The sequence below is a fragment of the Pagrus major genome, chromosome 22, assembly GCF_040436345.1.
Source record: "Pagrus major chromosome 22, Pma_NU_1.0".
NCBI lineage: Eukaryota > Metazoa > Chordata > Actinopteri > Spariformes > Sparidae > Pagrus > Pagrus major.
The window spans coordinates 5,130,011-5,153,995 of NC_133236.1; the positions used below are offsets into that span (position 1 = coordinate 5,130,011).

Consider the following 23,985-nt stretch of genomic DNA (forward strand, 5'->3'; position numbering starts at 1 on the left):
GATTCATAATCATGGACCCTTTCATTCATGTTCCCTGTGCCTGTAGCTTTTACTGCACTCAAATTCATGACACAGCAGGTGAATCCAGTTAAAATCCCTGATCCCATCTCTCCACATCAAACATGAAAATGTCATCCAGCATCTGAAATGCCAGTTTAGTTAGCAGATGTCATTAAAGCTGTTGTAAGTGATATATTTTCATGTGTTGAATAGTTCTGTATTTGAGTGTTTGGTCAGTAACACATGTCTCTCCTCCCCCTGCTCATGCAGTAAAAGAAAAAACAAGATTTTCTGGTATCCCTGCCCACTTTATCCAATCAGGACAGAGAAGTCCATAACGTGGCGGTCCTGTCTGCTCGGGGACACCCAGAGAGCAGGACCCTCCTGTTCTGGTACCTGCACCTCCACAATGGTGGAACAGTGCAAACAAATTCCATCACTCCCAGTGATGGCTTATACTAGCAAACAGGCCAAGCAAAGAAAAACTCTTGAAGAAAAGAAAGAGGCAAAGGGAGCTGCCTTGAAAAAAGAGAGGTCATACAAGTGCGGTGACATGAGGAGGAGGAAGGGGATCGCTAACTGCGAAACAGACGTTAGCTAAAACGAGGACAAGGCTTACAGCAGCTTTAAGCGGACATGTGCTTCATGTAGCGGTTATCACATTCATTACACAAACCTGCAGGAACACACCTGTTTGTTCTTTACTCTGAGTATTATAAATCAAGCTGTACTCAGTCGAATGATCGATGATGCTGTTGATTGTTAGTAGTGAATATAAAAGCTCTTGGACAAGCTTGATGCTGCTGTATTACTTTGGTCTGAAATAATCAGCAACTGGTAGGAGAGACAACTCCTACATGGTGAAACTTTCCCCAAGCAGAGAAAAGTGATTAAGAATCTGTGACGACACCACGATGTGAAATTTAACCCCAGTCTTCCACATGACAGGTGGGGATACTGTCCACTGTCCACTGTCCACGAATCAGAACTGCTGCATTACAATGTTTGACTTAGCCTGGTGCCGCTCTTTGAATATACAGTCATATATAGGGAAGCACTTTCGTTAATGGATAGTAAAACATTTTTTGCTAATGTTCAGTTCCCACTTGAGGTCCTTGACTGATCAATGACTCGAGATGCAGCTGTTAGTGCACAGGCACTAATGCAGCCTTGAGGGAAACCCTCACTGATGGATGGAGTCTCTGGTTCTGGAGTCAGAACTGTCCCTTTGCCTTTCAAATCAATAGTGGAAATCATTCAAGGCCCAAATTGTTATTGGCTAGGTGGACTTCGGGTTTGTAGTTGGTTAGTAGTAGCTGATCTGTCTAGACCAGAAGCAGAGTTTTTAGCAGGGAGCTGCTGTTGAAGTCTGCCAGAGTACAGTCACATTGCTGTGAACCAGAGTTTAGAGTTGTTACAACTCACCCTGGCACGTGATGATTGTATGAACAATAAAAATCATCTTTAAAGATACGGTAGGTGCTCTTTTACAGAAGTAGTTTTTGTATTATCTGTTGAAATGCCCTTTATTTCCCAGGAAGCAAGCAACAGATGTTTTGCTTTTGCAGGGCTGTAATGATAAACCTATCCAATCATTTAGTTTGGCCTGATTGAAATGATTGATTGGATTATGGCCTACCTGCCCGTCTACCTACAGTACGTACTCAAGGCTAGAAGGATAGATTGCTAAAGCTATGGCGAGTTTGGATGGATAGCAGGAGGGAGTGCCATCTTTGTTCTTGTTTACTTGTTGGCTTCACCCACGTTACCAGCCCCAGATTTAACATGTAAGATGTAAAAAGCCAGTGAACATGTTTTTGGTATCTGAAACCAAGAAGTTTGCAGCTCACTATATACAGGGGCTTCAGTTGTGCATGTGCACACATTCCTGTTACGGTAAATGGACTGTGTTTATGTAGCAGGAATAACTCTAATGTGCATATTCAGTGGCAGCATAACCAGGAAGTAAACCCAGAAAACTGAGGACTTTTGTGCCAGGTGAATAGGCGCTATCTTTGCATTCACTGTCTAGCTCTATTATAAATCTGTCCTTAGTAGGACAAGTGGCTTGTAAGCAGAGTTCTGCCTGTCATGACCCTCATCACTCCACATTATTATGTGGTCTATTAACTATTAGACCTTTATAAAGCCCCTTTAATTCATAGAGAATGTCATGAACCTAATATAAGATTCCTCCACACAGTCAAATGAAGGCTGTGTCTTGTTTTTCACCCTCAAGCCAACAAATGAACCAACTCCACAGAAGGCAGAAAAAGGAAATACTGTAAATTTTTATTTTATGCTGCAACATTTGTACAGATAAGCTTTTTCCAGCCACTGTCACAGATTTGATTCATCCTCTCTGACGGCCTGCTGTTAACTTCTCATTCATTGTTGTCATATATCAAAGTACATCCAACTTATTGCTTTCCACTTACAGACTGCCAAACCAAGGAGAGAAATTTACCACATAATATTAAGAAAGAAAATCGCCATGTTGTGCGCAGAGAAATAAAAAATTGTGGCTCCAATTTTCAAACATGTTTTCTCTCTCATCAGGTGAAGATGAGAGAGAAAACATTTCACAATAATTTCAATACATTTTGAAATATTGTCAGAAACATGGCAGATCTAGCTGTAAACAAGACTACAGTGGTCAAAATCAGGTAATTAACTTAAAAAAAGCAACATTAAATATCTAATGAGAAACATTACTATTACCACTACTGTCACCTATTTACTCAAAATAACATGATTTAAAAAATATTTACATGGTATTCAGTCAGCACAGCATAAAAAATGCCACCTAGTCTAGTTAATGTATTATCTACAGCTGCACATGCATAAAAATAATTTGGGTTTGCAAATGCACATGTTATAAATGCCAACACAGTCAAAAGCTCTGCATGTGGTCACAGTATAAACTTCATTACAATTGTCATTGTCATATGACCTGGCAAGTTAAAGCTTAAATAGGTTCAAACCAAATTCATGTGGCAGTGGTGGAAAAATAACAAACAGTTCGTAATAGCTCTAGAAAGTAGCTCGACAAAACAGAAATGTTTCATCAGCGCCATAAAAATGCAGGAAATGAAAGTGAGTTCTATTCTAAAGGCATGACTTGTGTGATGTGGATGGGTACCATAACAGACACTAAATATTATTGATGAAATGCAAAACGAGTCTAACTCATTTTCCTTTCTTAAGCAGTGACATCACACTCATAATTACACACACTGCCTCCCAGAGGGCACAGAGGAGGAAGGACTGGACAGTGAGTGAACCTGAGGTAGCACAGCCAAATCAATAGACTTTGGACTTGATAACGCAAGGGAAAAATAAGTGCATTTTTCTTGAAACCACCAAAATCATTTTACACTCTAAAGTCAAAACTAGATATCTATATAAAATTATACACAACAAAATTATCAAGACAAAACTTCTCTAATTCAACTTTCTGACATCATCCTGGGTCCTGAGAAAGAACATGAGTTCCACTGTACAGGTTTAAAATTCATCATTTAAAAAGAATTTTTAATCCCATCCTTCACAATATACACAAGCAGTAAAATTATAGTAGGAAGGTGTACTTACAAAATTATTCATAAAAGCCAAGCTGATATTTGAATGTTTTGAATGTGGGAGCAAAGACCAAAAAATATGCAAGTGGCGGGTTATTCCTTGAAGTATAAAAACAAATGTGTATATACAAAAATATACATCCTAACAAGACATTCCTCGCAGAGGCGTTTTTCCCAACCCATTATGTAAACTTTTAAAAGTATATATTTTTTGAGTATTTTCTATTTAAAAAGGCAATTCTTCAAACAATCCATAATACCAATGACTGTCTTTTTTTCCTCCATCAAAAAATTCAAAGAACTGTAGCACCTTCAGTCTAGAATCAAGATTTTTTTAAAAAGATTCTTGGTTTTAAAAAAGCCTCTAAAAAGACAAATGAGTCAGTCAGTCCATTCATTTTTGGGTTTTTGTGAGCCTTGACAGCCATAATATTGGGTCAAAAAAGGCCTCAGCTCGGGAGTGTCCAGTGTTGGGTTCCTCAGTAGACGCGGGGAATGATCCTGTAGCGAACAGTTCGGCAGTACTCATCCCACGCCGAGCCGTACTTCCTCCTGCACTCGCTCATGTCTCTGGAATCTCTGTGCACGAGCAGGATGATGAAGTAGATCATGTAGTACCACGGCAGGAGGTGGCTGAAGCCTGCAGGTAAGAATGGTGAATGGTAAGAGGACAGGGGGAAAGAAATAACTATTGAATCTGCCTGTCAGAGTTATTTGCTCTCATCTTTTCACACCATTTTTATGTCAGGAAATCAGAGTAAAGATGCTGTAGTGTCGTGATGTAGTGAATCTCACCAGCATCTCTCATCTACAACAGCTGATGCTTGTATGTAGGCCTTCCCTGTCAGCTGATTAACAACCATCTGAAGGCAACAGTTCATCTATAGTCCCAAATTTGAGTTTCACAAACTGCTCACTATATACATCTAATTCATTGGCATTTAATTGATTTCATTTTATGAAGCCAGAACCAGTCTGTTGCAAAATACCCACACAAACTTCTGTGCTCTTACCACTCCTGTCACCAGCTGTTTCCTTGTAACACAAGCCACAGGAAATATTTCATGATATTATATGTGAAGATGGCAGTGAGTCTTTCAAATTTTAACCACTAGAGATCAGTGCATCAATGCCTTTTCCTCCACATGGTTTCGTGAAAAGTTGCTCTTTCTGCTCTCATTTCAGCAACTGAATGCAACCTTAACAAACACCAAGAAAATAAGTACAGACAACCTTTATTTGTACTGATATTTCATTTGTTGGATATGTCCTTACTATGTTAGTTCTTCACTGCAAGTGTGGTTATAGTAAGAATCACTGTGTTTCCAAATGAATGTCTGCATAATAACTCACACAAACAAGGTAACCTTATGTATGTATGTTATGTTATGTTGTGTTATGTTTACTTTGCCGCCAAACAGTCAGTGCCTCTTTGAGGAAGAGTGCTGCTGTTACAGGGGATAAGAGAAGCTGATGTGATGGGTATGATTTCTACAAGCCCCTTACACACCCATGTATGATAATATGTTATTATACAGCTGCAACATTTATTTAAATTAGAAAGAAAAAAAGCCAAAGTTCTCTGACTCCAGGTTCTTAAATGTGAATATTTCCTGGCTTCTTTCCTCCTCTATGACAGTAAACTGAATAGGTTTGAGTTGTGGACAAAACAAAACATCTGACGTTGTCATCTTGAGCTGATCGACATTTTACTGACCAAATAACTAACTGATCAATTGCGAAAATAATTGACAGATTAATAAACACTGAAAATAATTTGTAGCTGCAGTCCTACACTGTTTCTCATCGAGCCATGTTTCTACATGTAACTCATGGCTATCATGCACCTGAAGCCATGGAAAATGCTACACATGCTTTGCCAGTCCACCTGCACACTGTTCACTGGACTACAAGCTTCATCCTGCACATTAATTCAAAACTAGTGCCTTTGCTGTTTGATTAGTTGTGGTGCAAATGTGAAGCCAACTCACCACAAGGTAGAGACCAGGCCAGAGCCATGATAAGGTCTCCTAGGTAGTTAGGGTGGCGGACAACACCCCACCAACCAGACACCAGCAGACTCTTCCCTGTAGCCGTGGGGATAGTCTTCAAATCTGAAGAGAAAGAAAAAAAGGTGGAGATCAACTGATATGAAACACTGTGTAGATTTGGTTTAATTTATTAACAACTCGTCCTGTTGATAAAACATTATAAATATTCACATTCTAGTGTATTTTCAGGTTTAATTCCTGCTGTAATTATTTAAAATAAATAAAATCAAGCCCAGATATATTAACTACAGCTTTCCAAGATATACTGTATATTGGCTGTGTGAAAGGTTTTTAGGTGCACAGATTGACTTCAAACATCGAGAGGATGGTATGAATAAACACAAACCATTAAATAACTTAAGTTAGTCTTTAAAAAGGAGAGGTTTTCACCACTGCTGACAATTCAGTCAAAGACATACTGTTACTCTAGTGGGCTGACAACTGAGAGCACTAACATAAGTAACTCTAATGGTTGTTCTGCTTCAGTGATTTCCCTTCGAGGCTAATAGAGAAATGTGTAGAAGAGAAAAAGTAATTTCATGACATAATTAGCCTTGAGCCTGCAGGAGAACTTACGAGACAGTTTGGGGTCTGATGGGTTTCTCCTGAAGGCGTTCTTCTCGGAGTTGGATTTCCTGAAGATGTAGAAGCCAACAACTGAAAGACAGAGAGACAAAGAGGGAACTTAATATCAACCCAAACTTTAGAGAAACTGTAAATATGGAATGACTTCTGAAATGATAACTTCATCTCTTTGGGAATTGCATCTGAACAAGACCTCAACATAAAGTAACAAGAACTATATGTAAATAAAGTTACGAAATCAAACAATCCAACTCTTAATGGAGATGATCAGTGACATCAGTGTCATTCTCTTTTCTGACTTACGTTTGAGTGTGATGATGGCTGCGACGGCAAGGGGGCTCAGGGGATTGGGGTGGCTGACCAGGTAATAGGCCTGCAGAGTGTAGGTAAAGGGAACCCACACCAGATCACCAAACGCCAACATGAAGCCAAAACCATCGTGCATCAAATCCATGGTGGTCAGGATGGCCTCCTGAGGTGAAAACAAGACACATTCAGGCACAACTACGGATTTTCTTTTAAGATGAGTTGTTTACCTGACCATGTTTGTAATATTTTATTTATCAATGTATTTCATCAAATTCCCTTTGAATGATAGTTTAGAGAAAATGTCACTGTTACAGCACATTTTTATCTTGTGCTCTGCTAAGCTCACCTCATTCCAGAGGCCGTCCACCACATAGAGAAGCTGGAAGAGGTTCACAAGGATCATGGAGTAAGATGGAGCATCCAGACCCTGCTTCTTCATCTCAGCCAGCGCCATCGCAAAGTTGATCAAACACTGAACAATGAGAGACAGATCAAATCCAACATCATTATGAATGGTCCCTAATCAGCCAGAATACGGTATAGCCATTTGTCAAGATATCTGCCTTGTCTCCTAAAATACTTTGAAAACCGTTTGAACTGATCATCTAAAAATCTCCAAACACAGAGACCCGTGTCAGAAGCTGTAGTTCTATGAAGCTATAAAATCTAAGCTGAAATTCTACATTAGCCTCGCAGCCACGAGCAAACATAAGGCACTCCTTGAACTCACGGCACTGCTGAGTTTAAAAAACAATTCCAAATGTGGCCACTAGGGAGTGCAATGTGTACAGAAAATGCCCCATTGAAACAGATTAAGTGCCACTTTCATCAACTCTTCAATTAGCTGTGGTGGCAGGCACATTTTTAAAATCAAGGCAGAATAACTGTAAATCATTCTGACTCATGTGTCTGGCTATGTTGATACAGAAAGGCCTGTTTTATGCATGTTGTTTATGTATAATAATAATAATAATAATCAACATTTGTTTTACTTTGAGTTAGTGTATTTTTGAGACAAAAGTTTGCTTTGGTGTCCCATGACAACTCACCCAGCCAATCAGACCAGGGCGCATCTCACAGAAGAATTTCAGATCAAAGTTTTTGATGCGGGGATTGAGCTCACGTCCTTTGAAAAAGTCATAAACCACATTGCCTGGAGAAAACAGAGTGAGAGAAAAGATATCAAAAACCTGCTTATTCAAAGCACTCAACTGACAAAATAAATGAATGGGTAAGAAAGGCCCAAAATAATGTATCTGATCAGTTAACTTAATCTTTGGTCTTACCAGAGTTTCCTCCCAGTGCCAGCTGTGCTGGGTCAGCATAGCGAGAGCGGACATACAGGTAGACACTAAGCAGGACGGAGATGAGGAAGGTGGCTGTAGCCAGCTGCAGGAAGTGGCTGTGGATGTATGTGAGGTCAACATCCAGGTACACCGCTGCAGCTGCTGCTAGAGCACTCACCGTAATGGCAAAGAAACCTGGGCAGACAGAGAGGTTTAGATACAGATGAACAGAAGAAAGAAGGAACGGCAGCTTGAAATTGATTTAAAACTACAAAGAAAGGAAGTTAAAAGGTAACAGATGAGCCAGTGGTAAGAATTGGTAAATGGTAGTGAGAACATGGTATCAATCTGTTCAAGTTCACTAAATGTGACACACAAAATTCACAAATTAATACAATAAATTAATTTATTCAACTTTGGCTTTGAGTGCTGTTACAGACACCTATTGATTGAATTTGCTCACAGTTAAGAGTTGGACACAGAGTTTTCACTTCACATTTCCTTACCATTGGTTCTGTACTTCAGCCTCTCCCCAGACCTCAGTGGCATGCCTTCGCTCAGCTAGAGAAGAGAAACAGAAGACACTGGGATTAACAGCTGACCAATAGCACTGTAGGTTGCAAAGGTCGTGGCTAAATGAGGGTCACCTGCCCACATATGAACACTTTCATGTAGGGTTGAGTGATAATTAGGGCTGGGTACTGTTCACATTTGAACGGATACTGGTACCCAACAGTAGTGCTGCCACGAAACTGGTATTTTTAACTTTGATACAATACCTTGAAAAATATAGATACAGTATCTGATACCATGTTTTGATACTATGAGAAAAAAAATTGACACAACCTTGAGGGAATTATTTTCTATTTTTATTAAAAGATAAATATAACTAGGCCTGTGAACTGTGTACTTTTTTTCCTTAAGTTTATTTACTTCTGACCATAGTCAGCAGAGTGAGATGAAGCAGGTCTATGTGGGCACTGCAGCGGTGTGTGTGTCGAATCGCTGTCAGAGAGGACAGAGAGCAAGAAAGTACAGCTGCTATCAGTATCGATACTGTGGTAAAAAACAGTTTTGAAACAGTTTCAAATATTTAGCATCGATATTTTTGACAACACTAACCAACAGTACCTTTTATCAGTTTCTCTGTAATACCAAAAATATCATTTCAGTTGTAAAAAATAAGTCACCAAATACGACCAGCTTTGCTTCAAAGGGGGAAAGGGGTTACTGTTATAATTCCTTGTGAATAGTTTGCAATTCACATACTATCGGTTTCATACTAAGGTTTTAGACGTACTATAAAACCTTAAATACTGTTTTAGTGTACTGAACAGCATGTTGGTTATGAATTTCGGACACAGGCAGGGACTGAGTTTTGGCTAACGCTAGTAAAAATGCTAAGACGGTGTCAACCAAGACAGCGAAAAAGGCCTAGTTATCTCCAACAACATGTTGGATGTCTATGAAGTTGTTGATGCCTTGTTGTTCATGTAGAAGGGTTCAACTCTCTGTGAACGTGGGCAGTGCTGGCTGCAGGCGTGTAGGGGCTGCTGCAGGGGACCTGGCTTTGTTGACCTGGTCAGATTTGTATTTTAAATTACAAAAATTACAGCGAGTGTTGCCCTGACTCAATGTGACGTGTCAGTCTCTCTATCGCTCACTATAACGTTACTCTAAAGGTGTGCTCTCAGGTAATGAAATTTGGCGCCAACTGATTAAAAGTGAATTGGTTCTCAGTAGTACCAATGTGATTCGGTTGGTACCATTAAAAGTACAGTCAATTCAGTACCCATACCTAGCAATAAGAGAAAAATCTATATAACATGGAAACAAACTGTCTATTCTAAGAATTCAATGGAAAAATAGTTAACTGGACCATACTTGACCACATTTGATCATTTCCTTCTTTTACTTTGAACTTTCATGAAAACAAGTGCCTCAGGAGTCAACATAGTGAATCTAGCAGTCTTACCAAATGAGAACAATAAAAGGTGATTTACACTGTCAACACACCCACTCACTCGCTGTAAATCCTGGAGACAATGATCTGCTCTATTCACACATGGTCTCAAATGGACTTTGTACTAGGGAGGGGCGGCAGGGTAAAGTACAGTTAATGTCCAGTTCAACTGACTTGAACATTTGCGTTGACACATGCAGCTCATCCGCACAATGTTGGGTAAAGTTCCTTGTAGCCGTGCATATGGTGTGAAGGACAGTTTGAGAAAATGACGTAAATAATATCTTTCGCCTGCTGCAGTGGAAACGTTATTATCAAATCTTTACTGGTGGATACTTTTCAGCTGTCAAATAACTCACTCGCCACATACACACTAAAACTCATGGAACCACTGGATAACGACAGGATTGCAAAGGGGAGGCACAGACAGTCTGTTCACAAGTTTGCTTCTCTGATAGGTTTCAAATCACTTCAGAAGCCAAGTTAAGATTTTTTATTGTAAAACTCTATAAAGGGAAGATGTCTGTCTTCATTTTACCAAGGAAGGGACTTTTGAAAGGGAAGATGAGCTTTTGATTTACATTAAAAGAAAAGTACTACTTGGACTGAAATACCAAACATAAAACATGTATTATGTTTATAACAGTTACCACTTGGGTGAGCAATTAGTGAGATAAGATATCAAGAGGCGGAGGACCCACCAGGGAAAGAACAAGAGCTTCCTTTTTCCTGTGGACATCTAATTAACTGTTACTCCTGACCATTAATCCAATTTCTGCCTCCTGCCAGAGTGACCAAACAGGAAAAGTCATGTGCCGATTCACGTGTGTCTCTCCTGTATCAGTGAATACTGAGAGTTTGGCGGCTATCACCTTACCCACACTGTACTCATGATATTACGCACGATTACACAGAGGAGGAAGGGGAACGGACTGCATTGGTATGCTGCTGCATAGACTTAATTTCTCTTTATTAACTCTTGCATGTATTTCTGTGTGTATAGTTTTTTCAACTCTTTCACTTACTTTTCCAACAGGCAGGATGTAGAGCAGTGCCTGGAGTAAGACCCAGAGGATGACAAAACCAAGAGCCTGGGCATCCCAGAAGTCTTCGAGGGGGGGCAAAGAAGGAGGGAAGTTGACCAGACTGGGGTCTTCCAAGTTGACTTGGAGTACCACAAAGAGAACCCAGGCTGGAAGGAAGAGCAGCCAGAAGTACGCTCCTGGAGGAAGAGAAAGATACACCAGGGATACTTTATGTCAGTTTAATCAGGTTCACATTAACACAACATTTCTGCATGTCTAACTAAACACCCCCACCAATTACATAGAAACACATACACACAGATAAATTAAGTCACTGATTTCACATTGACAACTCCCAACATACAAGTAGTCACATAGCTGAGCTATCTGCGGGGTGGGGAAAGTTATGTACTGAACGTTGAAGTGAAGCCAAGACAGGAGGGCCAAAAGGAAAGCAGACATTTTACCACCTCTTGTAGATACTGTGGTTTCAAAAATCAGGCTTGCATCACATCTGACTGGCAGTGTTGCCATTTTTTTTAGTAAACCAAGAAGCTGTGTGTAGCTTATGATAGCCCAGAATGACACAACATGCATACTGTTCTGATACAACCATAGGTTTTCTTCACCTGTACTGCCAGGATCTATAGCCTGTGACCACACTAGTGCGTCCGTCAGTGATTAACAGGGAAAGATATTCACACCAACCAGCTAAACGCTGCTGCGTGGCGTTACCTCTCGCTTATCATTTCAGCATCCATGTTAACAGGTTAGACCAGTCACACTCGATCAATGATTTGCGCTTCTCACATGTGTGCCAAGTGAGGCTCCTGCACCGCTTCATCTAGAGATTCAGAGTCTCGACTATTTTTACTGCGACAGGCAGTTCTTGGCAAAAATAGACCTGAAAACAACCTATAGACAGTCATAACCAAATCACACCAGCGTGTCACTACAGTTTTATTGTCTTTATCTGTGGAGTATGTAACAGACATGAAGAGAATACACACAACAGGTGAAGGGCAGTGTTTTTTCCCTCCCCACTTCTCCCTCACTCCCTCCCTCCCACTTTCTCACTCTTTCAACAGGGGTAAAGGAAAATCAGGTCATCATATATTGATAATCATCAAAGGCAAACTCATGTAAACAGATGGAGCATACATGAGCCGCGCTGCAGCAGCAACACAGCTGCCTATGTGAACACAAACACACGAGTGAGCAGCAGCAGCAACAGCAGCACAGCGACACAGCCGCCACGCACCAAACAAGCACCCTGTGTGGCCAGCCTGTAATGCCTGGTACATTTATCAAAAACTACTGTAATAATGGTTTCAGAGAGGTGACACTAACACAAAACACAGCCTCAAGCAACAGAAAATGTCAAGTGTGACTAAATACGATTCTGTGGCCTTCAGTCTGGCCTAAAATGAACTGTGGAAGAATTTAAATATCCCCCTCAGGCTAGTAGCTGCATACTGACATGAAACTGCTTTTCCTTTCCATCCTGTAACGTACCTATCTTCCCACCAAAGTCAAGTGGGGTGGCAGCAGCAGCTGCAGCCACCTTAGCATCCTTCTCCAGCTGCTCTGGTTTGGCCTCAACTGGTTTGGCGTCTCCATCTTCCTTCCTGCGGCGCAGATTGTAACGGCCTTGGTTCTTCTCAGACTCTGCCTCTACTTTAGACTCAGACTTCGGAAGAAAGATTAAGGTTTATTTAGGATTCTGGATTATCAAAACATACAAATCAACAAATCAAAGTCAAAGTTGCACAAGATGTGGGCTGGTAATTTCAACAAAGTTCTTGTATACCATAAAGTCATAGGATAAAATGTATCCAACCAGCCAGACCTTTAATTATTAACTATTTGAATGCATTTTAGATTAAATAATCTCTTCAGAGAAGGACCTCGATTTGACCCACAATATTTAGCTTTAGGTGTTTTTCAGACCTATAGTACTGGTGCAGGGTGGGTTAATTGTAGTCCACAATGATACAAAGCAATTGGTGGCAGTAAAACAAATTGGTCTTCTGAATCACTCTATGGCTGAAAAAATGACAAATAAAGCAGAAACAGTCTGTGAGAGTAGCCATATTTTTAATGTGAAATAATTGGTTAACATTTGAAACATACTGTATGTACTGTAAGACTTACTGGTCTTGAGCAATAATATGTCCTGACACAAAATATTTCTTCATATACAAATTAAAACACAACAAGAAAACTTTCCATTCAATTAGATTTTATTTCTCAATCAAATCGAGAGCTAAAGACCAGAAATCAAATCCAATAGTAAAATCCCTCTCCTTATTCAATTACAGCCCTTGGAGATAAATTTGAGTTAGTGCAATTTTTGACACACCCTGCTCTTTACTAAACCAAGCTATCTTGTAAATTTAAATCTTTTCATGAAGTAACCTTGTGGCAGTAAACTACAAAGTACTTTCTCAAAGCAACGACTGAGCTGGATTTTCAGAGAACTTCTCACAGAGGGTTATATACCTATTTAAGACTAATGATTAGGTCACATAGCCATATAGACTAACAAAGATTTTAGAGACTAGCTGGTCTCAGGTCTGAAATCCTACTCAGGGATTAGATTTAGACAAAAACAACACAACAAAGCTGGCAAAATGGGCACAACAACTACAAACAACAACTGAATTGAAATAAGACACTATTACTACTACTATTTGTGAAAGTGTTATTTACTTTATCTTAACTTCTTTATGAAGCAAAGATAGTTAACCATTGTAAACTTAGTCTAGACATAGGACCCTGCAAAGCTAACAGATATTTTTAAAAGGCAGGGAAAGTAAAGACGTAGCACATGTTGGTACATCATGTGACGGGCTAAATGAAGCACGATCTTGTGAGGGGAGCCTCTCTCAGCTGGAAAACACACACGGCCCCCCAACGTGCATGCATCATGACATTCCAACAGCTCTGACTTACCTCTAAAGCCCATTCACTACGTGAGTAGCGCCTGGAACATCACTTGTTTTTTTAGGGAATACCATCTATCTGACTACACTGATTTCAACTTAAGAGAGATGCACTAGTAGAAAAGCTTATGAATAAATAAGAAGCATTAATGCTTGTGTGTATTTGATGACTTTGGTCTGTGTCATTTATAGTTTTTCATTTGGGTAAATATGGACCATTTTTGGCACACAGATGAACATTTTTTTTTATTACAAGATAAAACTCACCTCATTTACTTTGTTAGCAGTGTTATTCTCCTCTTTCTTTTCATGCTTATTGTTGCTATTGTTCTCAGCTGCCTTTGTCTGTTGCTGCCCATCAAACAATGGAGGGAGATTGATGGAGATGGAGAGACAAAAAGGGGGAAAAAGCAACGTGAGGAATAGGCAGAGGGAATGTGATGGTGTTATGCACAAAATTCAGAAAAACTGTAACTGACATATTGGCCCACAAAGACAAGGTACTGATGATGACATTTGATGATGGACTGGATCTTGCCAGACAACTGTGCACATTTTAATAATCATTTACTAGCACAACTTAAATTTAGTTACATGTCCTTGACCAATAATTGTAATTGTGCCAGCACATCTACAGTGACATTTCATTTTTTCCCATCTGTGTGTGTTGTAGTTAAGAACTAAACAAGCACCATAATGAGATTAATTAGAACAACCTGCTGGTAGTTCAAGTTTAAGAACAGACACATTTTTACACTGGTTACACTGGTGCCCACATAATATAGGTGCTGCCAATAATACATTTAATGTAATTTCTTAACACATAATGTAGTGTGTGTGAACAGGAATAAAGGTGCAAGTACATGGTTGTCTTCATTTAAATAACATCTAACTAGAAACTGCGATTAGCTCAAATGCATTGGTGCAACCAGTGAAAATGTTTAGTCGCATTTGACAAATTTCTGGCCACTTGTGCAGCCAAAATAGTGGCATCCTGGAGCCCTGAAAGACCAGTATTATGTAGTGGAGCACCAAGACAGATTTCAATAAATAACAGGACTTTGAAGAGCATGCAATAATAATCAAATAGCAAATTACCCTGTCAACCCATGCATTATACTGTATGACTCAGTTAGTGGCACAGGAAGCACTAAGTAACTGCTTCTTACAGGTTCATGGTTAAAAGTCTTTGTTACCTAGTGACATTAACAACACATGTAGCAACAGGAAGTAAACATGGATTTAGTGGAGTGACTCTACATCTGCATACAACACAGTCATGTATGTATCAGTATCAATATATATTGTACATGACACAATTAATGTATTTACTACAAGTCTATAAGTTTTTCTGATCGGCATATACACACTCTTTCTGATGAGTTCTTTTGATCTACCTCCTTCTGTACATCAGCTTCTTTAGCAGAGAAGAGCTAGCAGACTGAGAAGACAGCTGTGGCACTTACCAGGGGACTGAGCCTGACTTCTAGCGTATCCTTCAGCCTTGCATCCCTGCGGGAGGAGGGTGCACTCTCTGTTATAGCTGCAGCAGCGACAGCCGCCGCTGTGCGGGATGATGAGCGCCGTGTGGTTCTCGCTGGGGAGCGAGACCGGCTACGACGGCGGCCTGGTGATCGAGAACGAGAGCGGGAGCGGGAGCGAGACCGGGTCTGGAAACCACCAATATTCTGAAGTAAAACAACAAAGGAGATCGAAACCATTATTGATAATTGTACCTTGTTTTTATAGGCCAAAGTGATTAGAGGTCTACCTCATCTTGTGTGTTATATATTAACTCTACATGATGCTGAAACTTTATCTGCCTGAGTTAAAGCTAAAGCAACATTTATCGTGAGGGCCAGTATCAGTAGACCACTTTGGATGAACAATCATTAACACTGTAGATGTTTAACTACAGAGTGGGTCACCTGTAAGCTTTGATTCCACCTGAAACTTTCCCTGACAAGCTAGTAGTAGCTGATTAATATCCATAATTCCAATTGTTCAGTTGTAACTTCAGTTTTTTAAGTCTGTATATGTGTAGATACCTTGATGTCTTGCTCCTTCAGCTCCAGCTCTGTACCATCCTTGTAGATGACGGTGTAAAGCTGACTTTTGGTATCATAGCCCAGCACCTTCACCTCATAATACAGACTGCTGCCAGGCCAGCGGCCCATTACCATCTCCCCTCTCTGATACTTCACAGAAGGCATCTTCACTGACCTGAGAACATAATAAGACATAATGAGAGAGCGAGCAGAAGAAAGTGTATGAATGAGGGAAGAAAGAGACAGAAAACAGAAAGTGAAAGAGAGAGGACAGGAGATAGGGAAGGGAGAGGAGGAGGGGTAGGGCAAAGAAAAGAAGGGCAAAGGAGGTAAGATAATAGTACTCAATAGCGTTTTTTTATGCTTTGATCCCGTGTCCTATCCTAGGGTTTACTAGACTGAGCACAATCACTGTAGATGCTTTTCTCCCTCCCCTTTATTCAAACAGTGTTAGCTGGGTGTTGAAATTTGAGATTTTTTTAATATATAAAAAAGTGGGGAATCCGTGTACATTTGGCATCAAATGCATCTGGAATCATATTAAAGAAAACCGTCAGTGCAGTGCAAACCTAACTTGCCACTGGTGAGTACAATGAAGAAGAATAATTTGACAATGACAGGCATTGTCATCGCACCCTGCCCTTTGTGTCAATACAGTCCACTGAAACACAGCATGAGCTCAAACTTTAACAATCTGCTTGAATGACAACTATAGTGGCAAAATCAAATTCTCAATGGGCTCATTGTCACTCACACTGCTTTGGCAGTTACAGACTTGACATATAATTTTGTCTGTTCACTGCATTTACATATAGACTAACTAAGGCTGAACAACAAGTCAGCATTACCATGTAATACAATTTTTTTTTAAAAAGACTCATACAATATGAATTAGTGACAAGGGTGCTGTTGCCATAATTGTGAAGCAAAAACCAATTATAAATTAATCATAAACTAGAAGAATCTTACGTACAATAGATTTAGCATGCAAAGTAAAACACAAAACAACAACAGTTTATCACGTGACTGTACTTAGCAGATGTTATTCAAACGGCACAGGGCCACTGAAGGGTCAGAGCGTGCACCTACAGAAGTCCTGACTTTGAGCTTTGAGGTGCCCTTGAGCTAAAACAGGAACTGAAGCAGATGAGAAAAAAAAGGCAGTACTACAACATGAACAGAGATGAGTGAGCTGTTCTGGCCACTCCTCCAGTCATTTAGTCATAAAAATAATGAAGTGGAAATATGTTTAACCCTAGGACAACATAATAAAGTGCTCTAGCCACAGTCTAGACCTGAACCCCTGAAGGAACCCTTGATCTACAAAGGTTCTGATTTAATTTTGTTTTACTGATGTGTGAAACTAACTTGGCAGATGTGTGGTGAAGCAAAGTGAGGCCAGCCAATTCTATATTTGTCACCCAACTCAGGGCTCCAGACTCATTTTACATTGGTTGCACCTTACTGTTTCTTTTAGATGCACCCACATCTATTTTGTTTGAATTTCTTAAATTATATAAATTATTTTAACAGGAATAAAAGGTGAACATTTGTTCATTCGAATCACAGCACATGCAACAAGAGATTGTGATAACCTCAATTGTTTAAAAATTAAAGTCACAAAGTACTGATGTTTAAAGTGCTTGCAATCTAAAACAAATAAATCAATATATATCATTATTGGGGTATTCTAAAAACCATTAACTGATTTAAAAGATGATATTTTTAACAAACACCCAGCTAGTATTTATTTAAATATTTTAATCTGAGCTGCTGAATATCAGGTGAACTAGTGCAAAATGTTTAGTTGCACCTTACATATTTTAGGCACATGTGCGACCAAAATATTTGCCCCCTGGAGCCCTGACCCAACTGTCCTGATGGCTGACCACAATAAAGATTCCTTGGCAATACCTGCTTCAATATTGTTCAAATAAATGTCATATTATCCTATCGAGGAGTAAAGAAACACTGTACCACAAAAGTCAATGGATTCTTTAAGAATAAGAACTAGACCATTTACGAACTAAATTCTGAATTAAAATAGTTAAAAGTACCAAGCACCATCTTTGCTCTTATCCTCTGTTTCTGTCTATACCTGATCAAATTGTATACACCAGTGGTTTACCATTTACATTCATACATTTTGAGGCTGGACCACCAACATTAGCTTCCACTTTAGAGCAACAAAACCTACTGTAGTGTGCACTGCAGGACACAATGAGGTAGGCCAGGCAAGGTCAGCATTATGGACCATTAGTGACTGGGGAGGCTCAGTGTCTAGAAAACCACCACACTACTGCAGAACTGCTGACAGGTCTGTCCCTGCTAGGTTTACCCAAAGCTGTCTGTCTGAAAGAGTGGTGCACCATTCAAGTCATAGCCAACCAGGCAAGGAATTTCAGACCAGCCAAAGTAAAAATGACATAAACCTAAACTGTGGTTGTAGCTGGTAAGTCTGCCAATGCGAACAGTCAGTTTGAGGACAACCATAAAAATGTAACTGGGGTCATAAAATTGCGATAGTTTTACTACTAATAAGTCCACTGAGTTCTAAAACAAACCATGCACAGAAATACTGGTGTTGCACACAAATCAAAAGAAATCTATGATAACTGAGATAAATGGAAGCATATGCTGTTATTTTAAATCATGTTTCATCTCACCTTGCTATTGCCACTATAAGAACACAGAAGAAGCATTGCAATGTGTCAGAAAGGATTGATTAGTAGCACCTGAACAAGAACCTCAAGTCGCTAAAAGAAAGGAAGCACTGACTTATATTCAGAACAGCAACAAAGCACACTTACGTCTCTACTGGAGACAACTTTAGCCACATACCGTAATGACAGCCTCCTGTCACAAGTCTTTCTAATTTAAATTCCAGTGGTCAACACAGTGCAATGCTTCAATAAATGACAGGTATGATGTACAAACTGCCTTGAGTTAAAAAAGTACTGGTTCTCTTTGTGCTTTTTACTCTTAATTGTCTATCTGAAGAGAAATAAAGCATTATACACGTATCAAAGAACCTCTTCATGTTAAACTTGACAATAACAACTGATACTACTAAACCACTCTGCTGTACAATCAAATCTAATGTGTACCTCATCAATCTCATGTAAGCCTTTATAAACACAAAATAAGTTAACTGATTTACAGCTAAGCTTCCAACAGCCCATTGAGAAGTTGTCTCACCAGGATTACTACAAATAGGCAGGGAGAGTCAAACATATGCAGTCAAGCCCTAATCCACTGGTAACTCATCTTATCATCAACACATCATCCAAAAATCCACAAGATCTGTGTGAAAAACATCTCAACGTGACACACCCAGAGTAAGTCCCTGCGCTGCTCTCCTGGCCTGCCTGCCGTGTTCCATATGGGATGTGGAATTCAGGGCTGAATCGTGACTGGTGAGAGTTTCCCATCAGATCTCAGGCAGAGTTGATGAAAGGATACGGGCTGTAACGTGGGTGGGGTTTTAAACAGAAGTCAGGCAGACATCCCCCCTTTGTGCTGAAAACTGCTCCACCTGGTATGCAGCCCCTTTGACATGTAACGTGTGTTGGGTTGTAAACTCCCACCAAAGAGGCGAGAACCTCTTGTGTCAACATTGCACTGACGTCTTATTTAACTTTCATAGTGGTGGGATAAGTACAAAAAACAATACAATGAAATATGTCTGCATGGTTTCGTTTGGTCCGCAAAGTAAAAAGGCAGAAAACTCACTGCAACACAAACTTCACTCCCCGTATTAGACGTATTGTTGGTATACTTTATACCTATCGTAGATAAGACTATCTAATATACACACAATACAAACACTTAAAACTGTAAACTAACACTGTGCTTTGAAATGAAGTGAGTTAATGGAAGATGCTTATTCCTCCGACCCGTTATATCTTTGTCTCCTGTGAAATGCCCACGGGCGTCATGATTTGAGATTAGGTGTAATTACAAGTGACTTCATTATTTAGTCAACTTTATCTGACCTTTGCTAAACTCTCACGTCTAAAATCAAGAGATTTTACTGTTTGACAAAAGAACGAGAACTTGGTTTGTATTCGAGTATAATAGTAAATTAAACCTATATTCTTTATGCCAACTGTGTGTACAGGAGCTGTTTCTTTAACGAACGTTAGCTTTGTTAGCTTCAACACAGACGGGATGCAGCTGCAAGCGACAGAAAGGAAAGGAGGGAAAACGTCATGCATTCAAATACTATTGACGAAGAAACCAAACACACCCGTCAAAGACTCGACCCGTGAGCATTAGTAAATAAGTTCGACCGAACATAATTCAGTGATGGTAACGTCATCCCAGCAAATTATTTCTCAAATATACAGCGCGTAGGTAATCGAAAAACCGAGTTAATGTTAGCGTTACGATGTAATAAGGTCGTCTTTCACTAGGCAGGCACTGTCTAATTTCTGACCATCGTATGGTTGCGTACCGTTAATCTGGATGATAGCGAATAGCGCGTCCATACTAGTGACGTTACAACTTAATAACCGTCACGCTGTTGCAGGCTATAACTACCAAACCTTTCTAATACAAGCATAAGATATTAAGGGGAAAGGTGGCCACTACACAACATAACCGTATAGTTCCTACGGCATATTTACTTAGACCGGTGGAAACAAGTTAAGATTCCAGGAACTAGTCAGAGCCTACAGCGCCGTTATACAGCCAGCTTGAGTTAGCTTCGGCTAAGCCCCAGTTTCCCAACAAAGACAAACGTACAGCGATTTGCTATTTTACATCACAACCACATTTGTTTGCCGGGTGTACTTACCTTAACGCCACGCCGATAATTCCAGAGAATAAAACTGGTAAGGTATTCCTTAATAAGACGAAGAATTAATAAATTAAGATCAATATTTTAAATGCGGACTTCTCTCACATTTGACGTAAGGCTCGTTCTCCCTCCCTCTCTGGGCAAAACCCACCAGTGACTGGAAAGGCGCGAAGGATGCTGATTGGATACGTCAGCGTTCAATTCAAATAGTTCTGTGATCTCATTGGCCATCGCTGGATTTTAACTGAAATCGGATTGGTTTTACTACTCTGTTTACTGGTGTCAAATTACCGTCAGACAAAATGGTAGAAGTGTCAGATCTAAACAGATATCACATAGTAAACATTATATTTACCATATGATTGACACATTTAGCTTTGTATTTTGCTTAATGTCTTTAAATAGCCCTCACTAATACAGAGGCTCTAATGGAAAACAATTCATACTCAAATTATCATAATGTCATTCGAAAATAGTCAAATATAAATTCTCCCATTGTATGTGTATATACTTTTTTTTAAATTAATGTCATAAAAAAATATATACAATAATTTCCAGTATATTTGATAATGCAGCCTGCTATGACATTGGCTACCATAAGAATCCTGTTGAAATTAATTGGAAATTAAATGAATTTGGGAAATGTAGTCTTTTTAAACCCATTGTTATATTTTATGCTAAAGGAAAAAGTGTTTCTATTTTAATGGTTCATGAAAAATTTTCAATAGAGAGGAGGAAGTTGCATGTTCTCTCTGTTTCTGGGGGGAGCTGTCATCATAATGGTGCTATCATTCTCATAAGACTTCTTGTTTTGTGTTAAACAGATGCATATCCATTAAATCACTTGGCAGTGCACATATTTTAGATGAGATGCAGGATTTATAGTCATATAGTTATTCATTAAAACATTTACTAAATATTAAGAAATATACTTGAATACATTTTCATATACGTGTTAGAGTATTAGCTGTTGTATAATAAGGAGACCTTACATTAAAAGTTAAACTTTCTGATTATCTCAACTTCAAAGTAGACAATACAATATGTTCTTTACTAAAAACTTAAATATCTGTAAAAAAGTCTCACTGTATGCTGAATATTGCCTCAAATACTATAAAACCACAGACAGTGCGAGGCTCTGCACTGTTTAAACTGTTGAATTTTTGTTGTTTGTGTTGAATTTGAATTAGGTCTCCATTTAAAGTTTTTGTGACTTTCAGATCAAAAACTTTAATTTTATGGAAGTTATTTCCTTTTAAAGCTGTAGTTATAAACTTAATTATTATGAGTTCACTACATTGGCTATTATGTGTTATACTGTAACATCTCTGTGGGAAAGTGCACCATCAGCTGAAAGTGATTGCATCAAACTACCATGAAGACATACAGACATGAAGATCGAGTATGCGGGGGTCATTAACAGCTGCATGCTGTTGCTTACTGGCATATATGAGAGAGCTGACACAATATTCACACCTGCCACTCACAGTGACAAAGCTCAAAGCTCATAAACACAAGAGGAAGAAAACTGATTTTGAAAATTCAAACTCTCCAATCCAATTACAGCATCAAGGTTTTCTCAGCTTCCTTGTCTTTCTCTCTGCAGCTCAGGGTGTTTTCCTGTCAAAGTGCAGCTTTCGCCACAGTACAGCCCCTCTCTGGCTGCAAGTCAAACAAAACCTCAGATGAACTGCAGAAGAACTGCCAGCCCTCTCTATGCGCCGCCCACAGGAAGTGTTGCTGTGTGTTTTGTAAAGTGAAGCCGTGGAGAACCAATAAAGTGCGGGAAGTCTCCTTTAATCAGAAACTGGTGTCACCTTGAAACCCACAATGTATGTGGCAACTACAGCTTTTGCAAATGTCACCCAGAAACTTTACAAGATTATTTCAAAATTCATAACTAATAACATAAGGTCAAATACTAGGTTGTATTTAATTAATCAGTTGTTTTGTTTCTACAACTTTAATGCAATCAAAAGAGAGGAACACAACTGACTATTTATTTTTTGCCCAGTAACAGATCCACAAATACAAATGTACAAATTCAAAGCCTTTATTCTCATTATTCATCATCTAACAGGATGGTGATATAAACTCCTTAAATGATAATAAAGATAGCTTTCCAAGATTTAAAACAATAATTCAGTAAATACATACACTGGCTCCTCATGAATAACTTGTCATGAGCAGCCATTTTATGTAAATACCTGCATACAAACCCTCTCTCTTTCAGTAACACCCCTTTCCGGGGCTTTCCACATGTCCCTCCTCTTTTTCCACGCTTTCTCTCGTCATACATCACCGACCTCAGTGAATGAGCCAAGAGAAAAGATGAGCTGACAGCTGAGCTGGAACTGGAGGCTTTTGCACACAACCAAAGCTTCCCCCAAAATAATTGTGCAAGTGTGTAAAAAACATTACAAAACCCTGATCTGACACAATAAAAAAAAACAAACAAAAAAAACCCATATTGAATAGTTGAGAGCCAGTACAAAATCCTCTTTATAATATTCTTCATAGCTGAGAAAACTGAAAGTACAAACCACAACTTGCAGTATTGTAGGTTCAAATCTTGGTCTTGACCTCAGCTCTGTCATCCTCTCACACAGCAGCACGAGGAGGGAGGACTGCAGAGACACATGTACTGCAAACAGGCTCGTATACACTCATTTTCAGTTAGTGTTCCTCTTCCTGTTCTTGTTCTCCTCCGCTGAGCATGACTGTGGAACAGTCAGACATGTTGTCAGAGTCACTTGGCTGTCGAACAGAGGCTCACCTGCTGTAACTGTCCGTGGGGGGTTTATTCATTTAAAGTGAGACATTTTTAGGTTTAAAAAAAGAAATAACACTATTTTACTCTTAGAAATGAAAAGTTTCATTCATAAGCAACACAACTCACACAGGTTTTGCTGCTTTAGACTGGTGGTGCTGAGGCAGATCACTGACTTAAAGGAGCAGTTTGTTCAAAAAATGAAAATTCAGTCATTATCTGCACGATGGAAAGTTGAGTGAAGTTTTGTAGGCAACAAAGCATCTCTGAAACTTCACAGCAAAACAGTGTTACTGCATTCTCCTAAACAACTGAGGTAGGTGGGGACTTAAAATGTACAAAACAACCCCTTCTCCCCATCATAAAATGGCTCCATACAGCTCATCCAGTATAATCCAAGTCTCCGGAAGCCCCGGCAGCTAAGCTAAAAGTGTTAGCATGCACCCCATCTGAAGTGGGTGCACCAGCTCAACCGCACATTTATGGTATTCAAAAGTCTTTACAAGTCCATTTGGGATCTCAGGACCTCTGGAGACTTGGATCATGCTAGACGAGCAGTATGGAGCCATTTTTATTTTTTTCTTCAGTTGTTTTAAATCAGGTCTCCAGCTACTTCAGTTG

The 23,985-nt window shown here is 39.4% G+C and overlaps 1 protein-coding gene across 2 annotated transcripts; it reads right to left on the reverse strand.

Moving 5' to 3' along the window:
* Positions 1-2,273: 2,273 nt before the first annotated feature.
* Positions 2,274-20,755, reverse strand: lbr (lamin B receptor). Of its 2 annotated transcripts, none has more exons than XM_073493292.1 (14): positions 20,592-20,755; positions 15,794-15,968; positions 15,212-15,433; positions 14,013-14,096; positions 12,316-12,490; positions 10,801-10,997; positions 8,319-8,373; positions 7,813-8,007; positions 7,576-7,679; positions 6,873-6,998; positions 6,521-6,689; positions 6,209-6,289; positions 5,573-5,695; positions 2,274-4,221 (listed from the first exon to the last, which is right to left on the reverse strand). In XM_073493292.1, exons 2-14 carry the CDS (start codon positions 15,956-15,958, stop codon positions 4,061-4,063), a joined length of 1,857 nt encoding a protein of 618 aa, XP_073349393.1. In that variant the 5' UTR covers positions 15,959-15,968; positions 20,592-20,755; the 3' UTR covers positions 2,274-4,060. The 2 variants fall into 2 exon arrangements, with proteins under 2 accessions (XP_073349393.1, XP_073349394.1); XM_073493293.1 differs by lacking the exon at positions 20,592-20,755 and adding an exon at positions 19,127-19,166.
* Between the last annotated feature and the right edge of the window lie 3,230 nt (positions 20,756-23,985).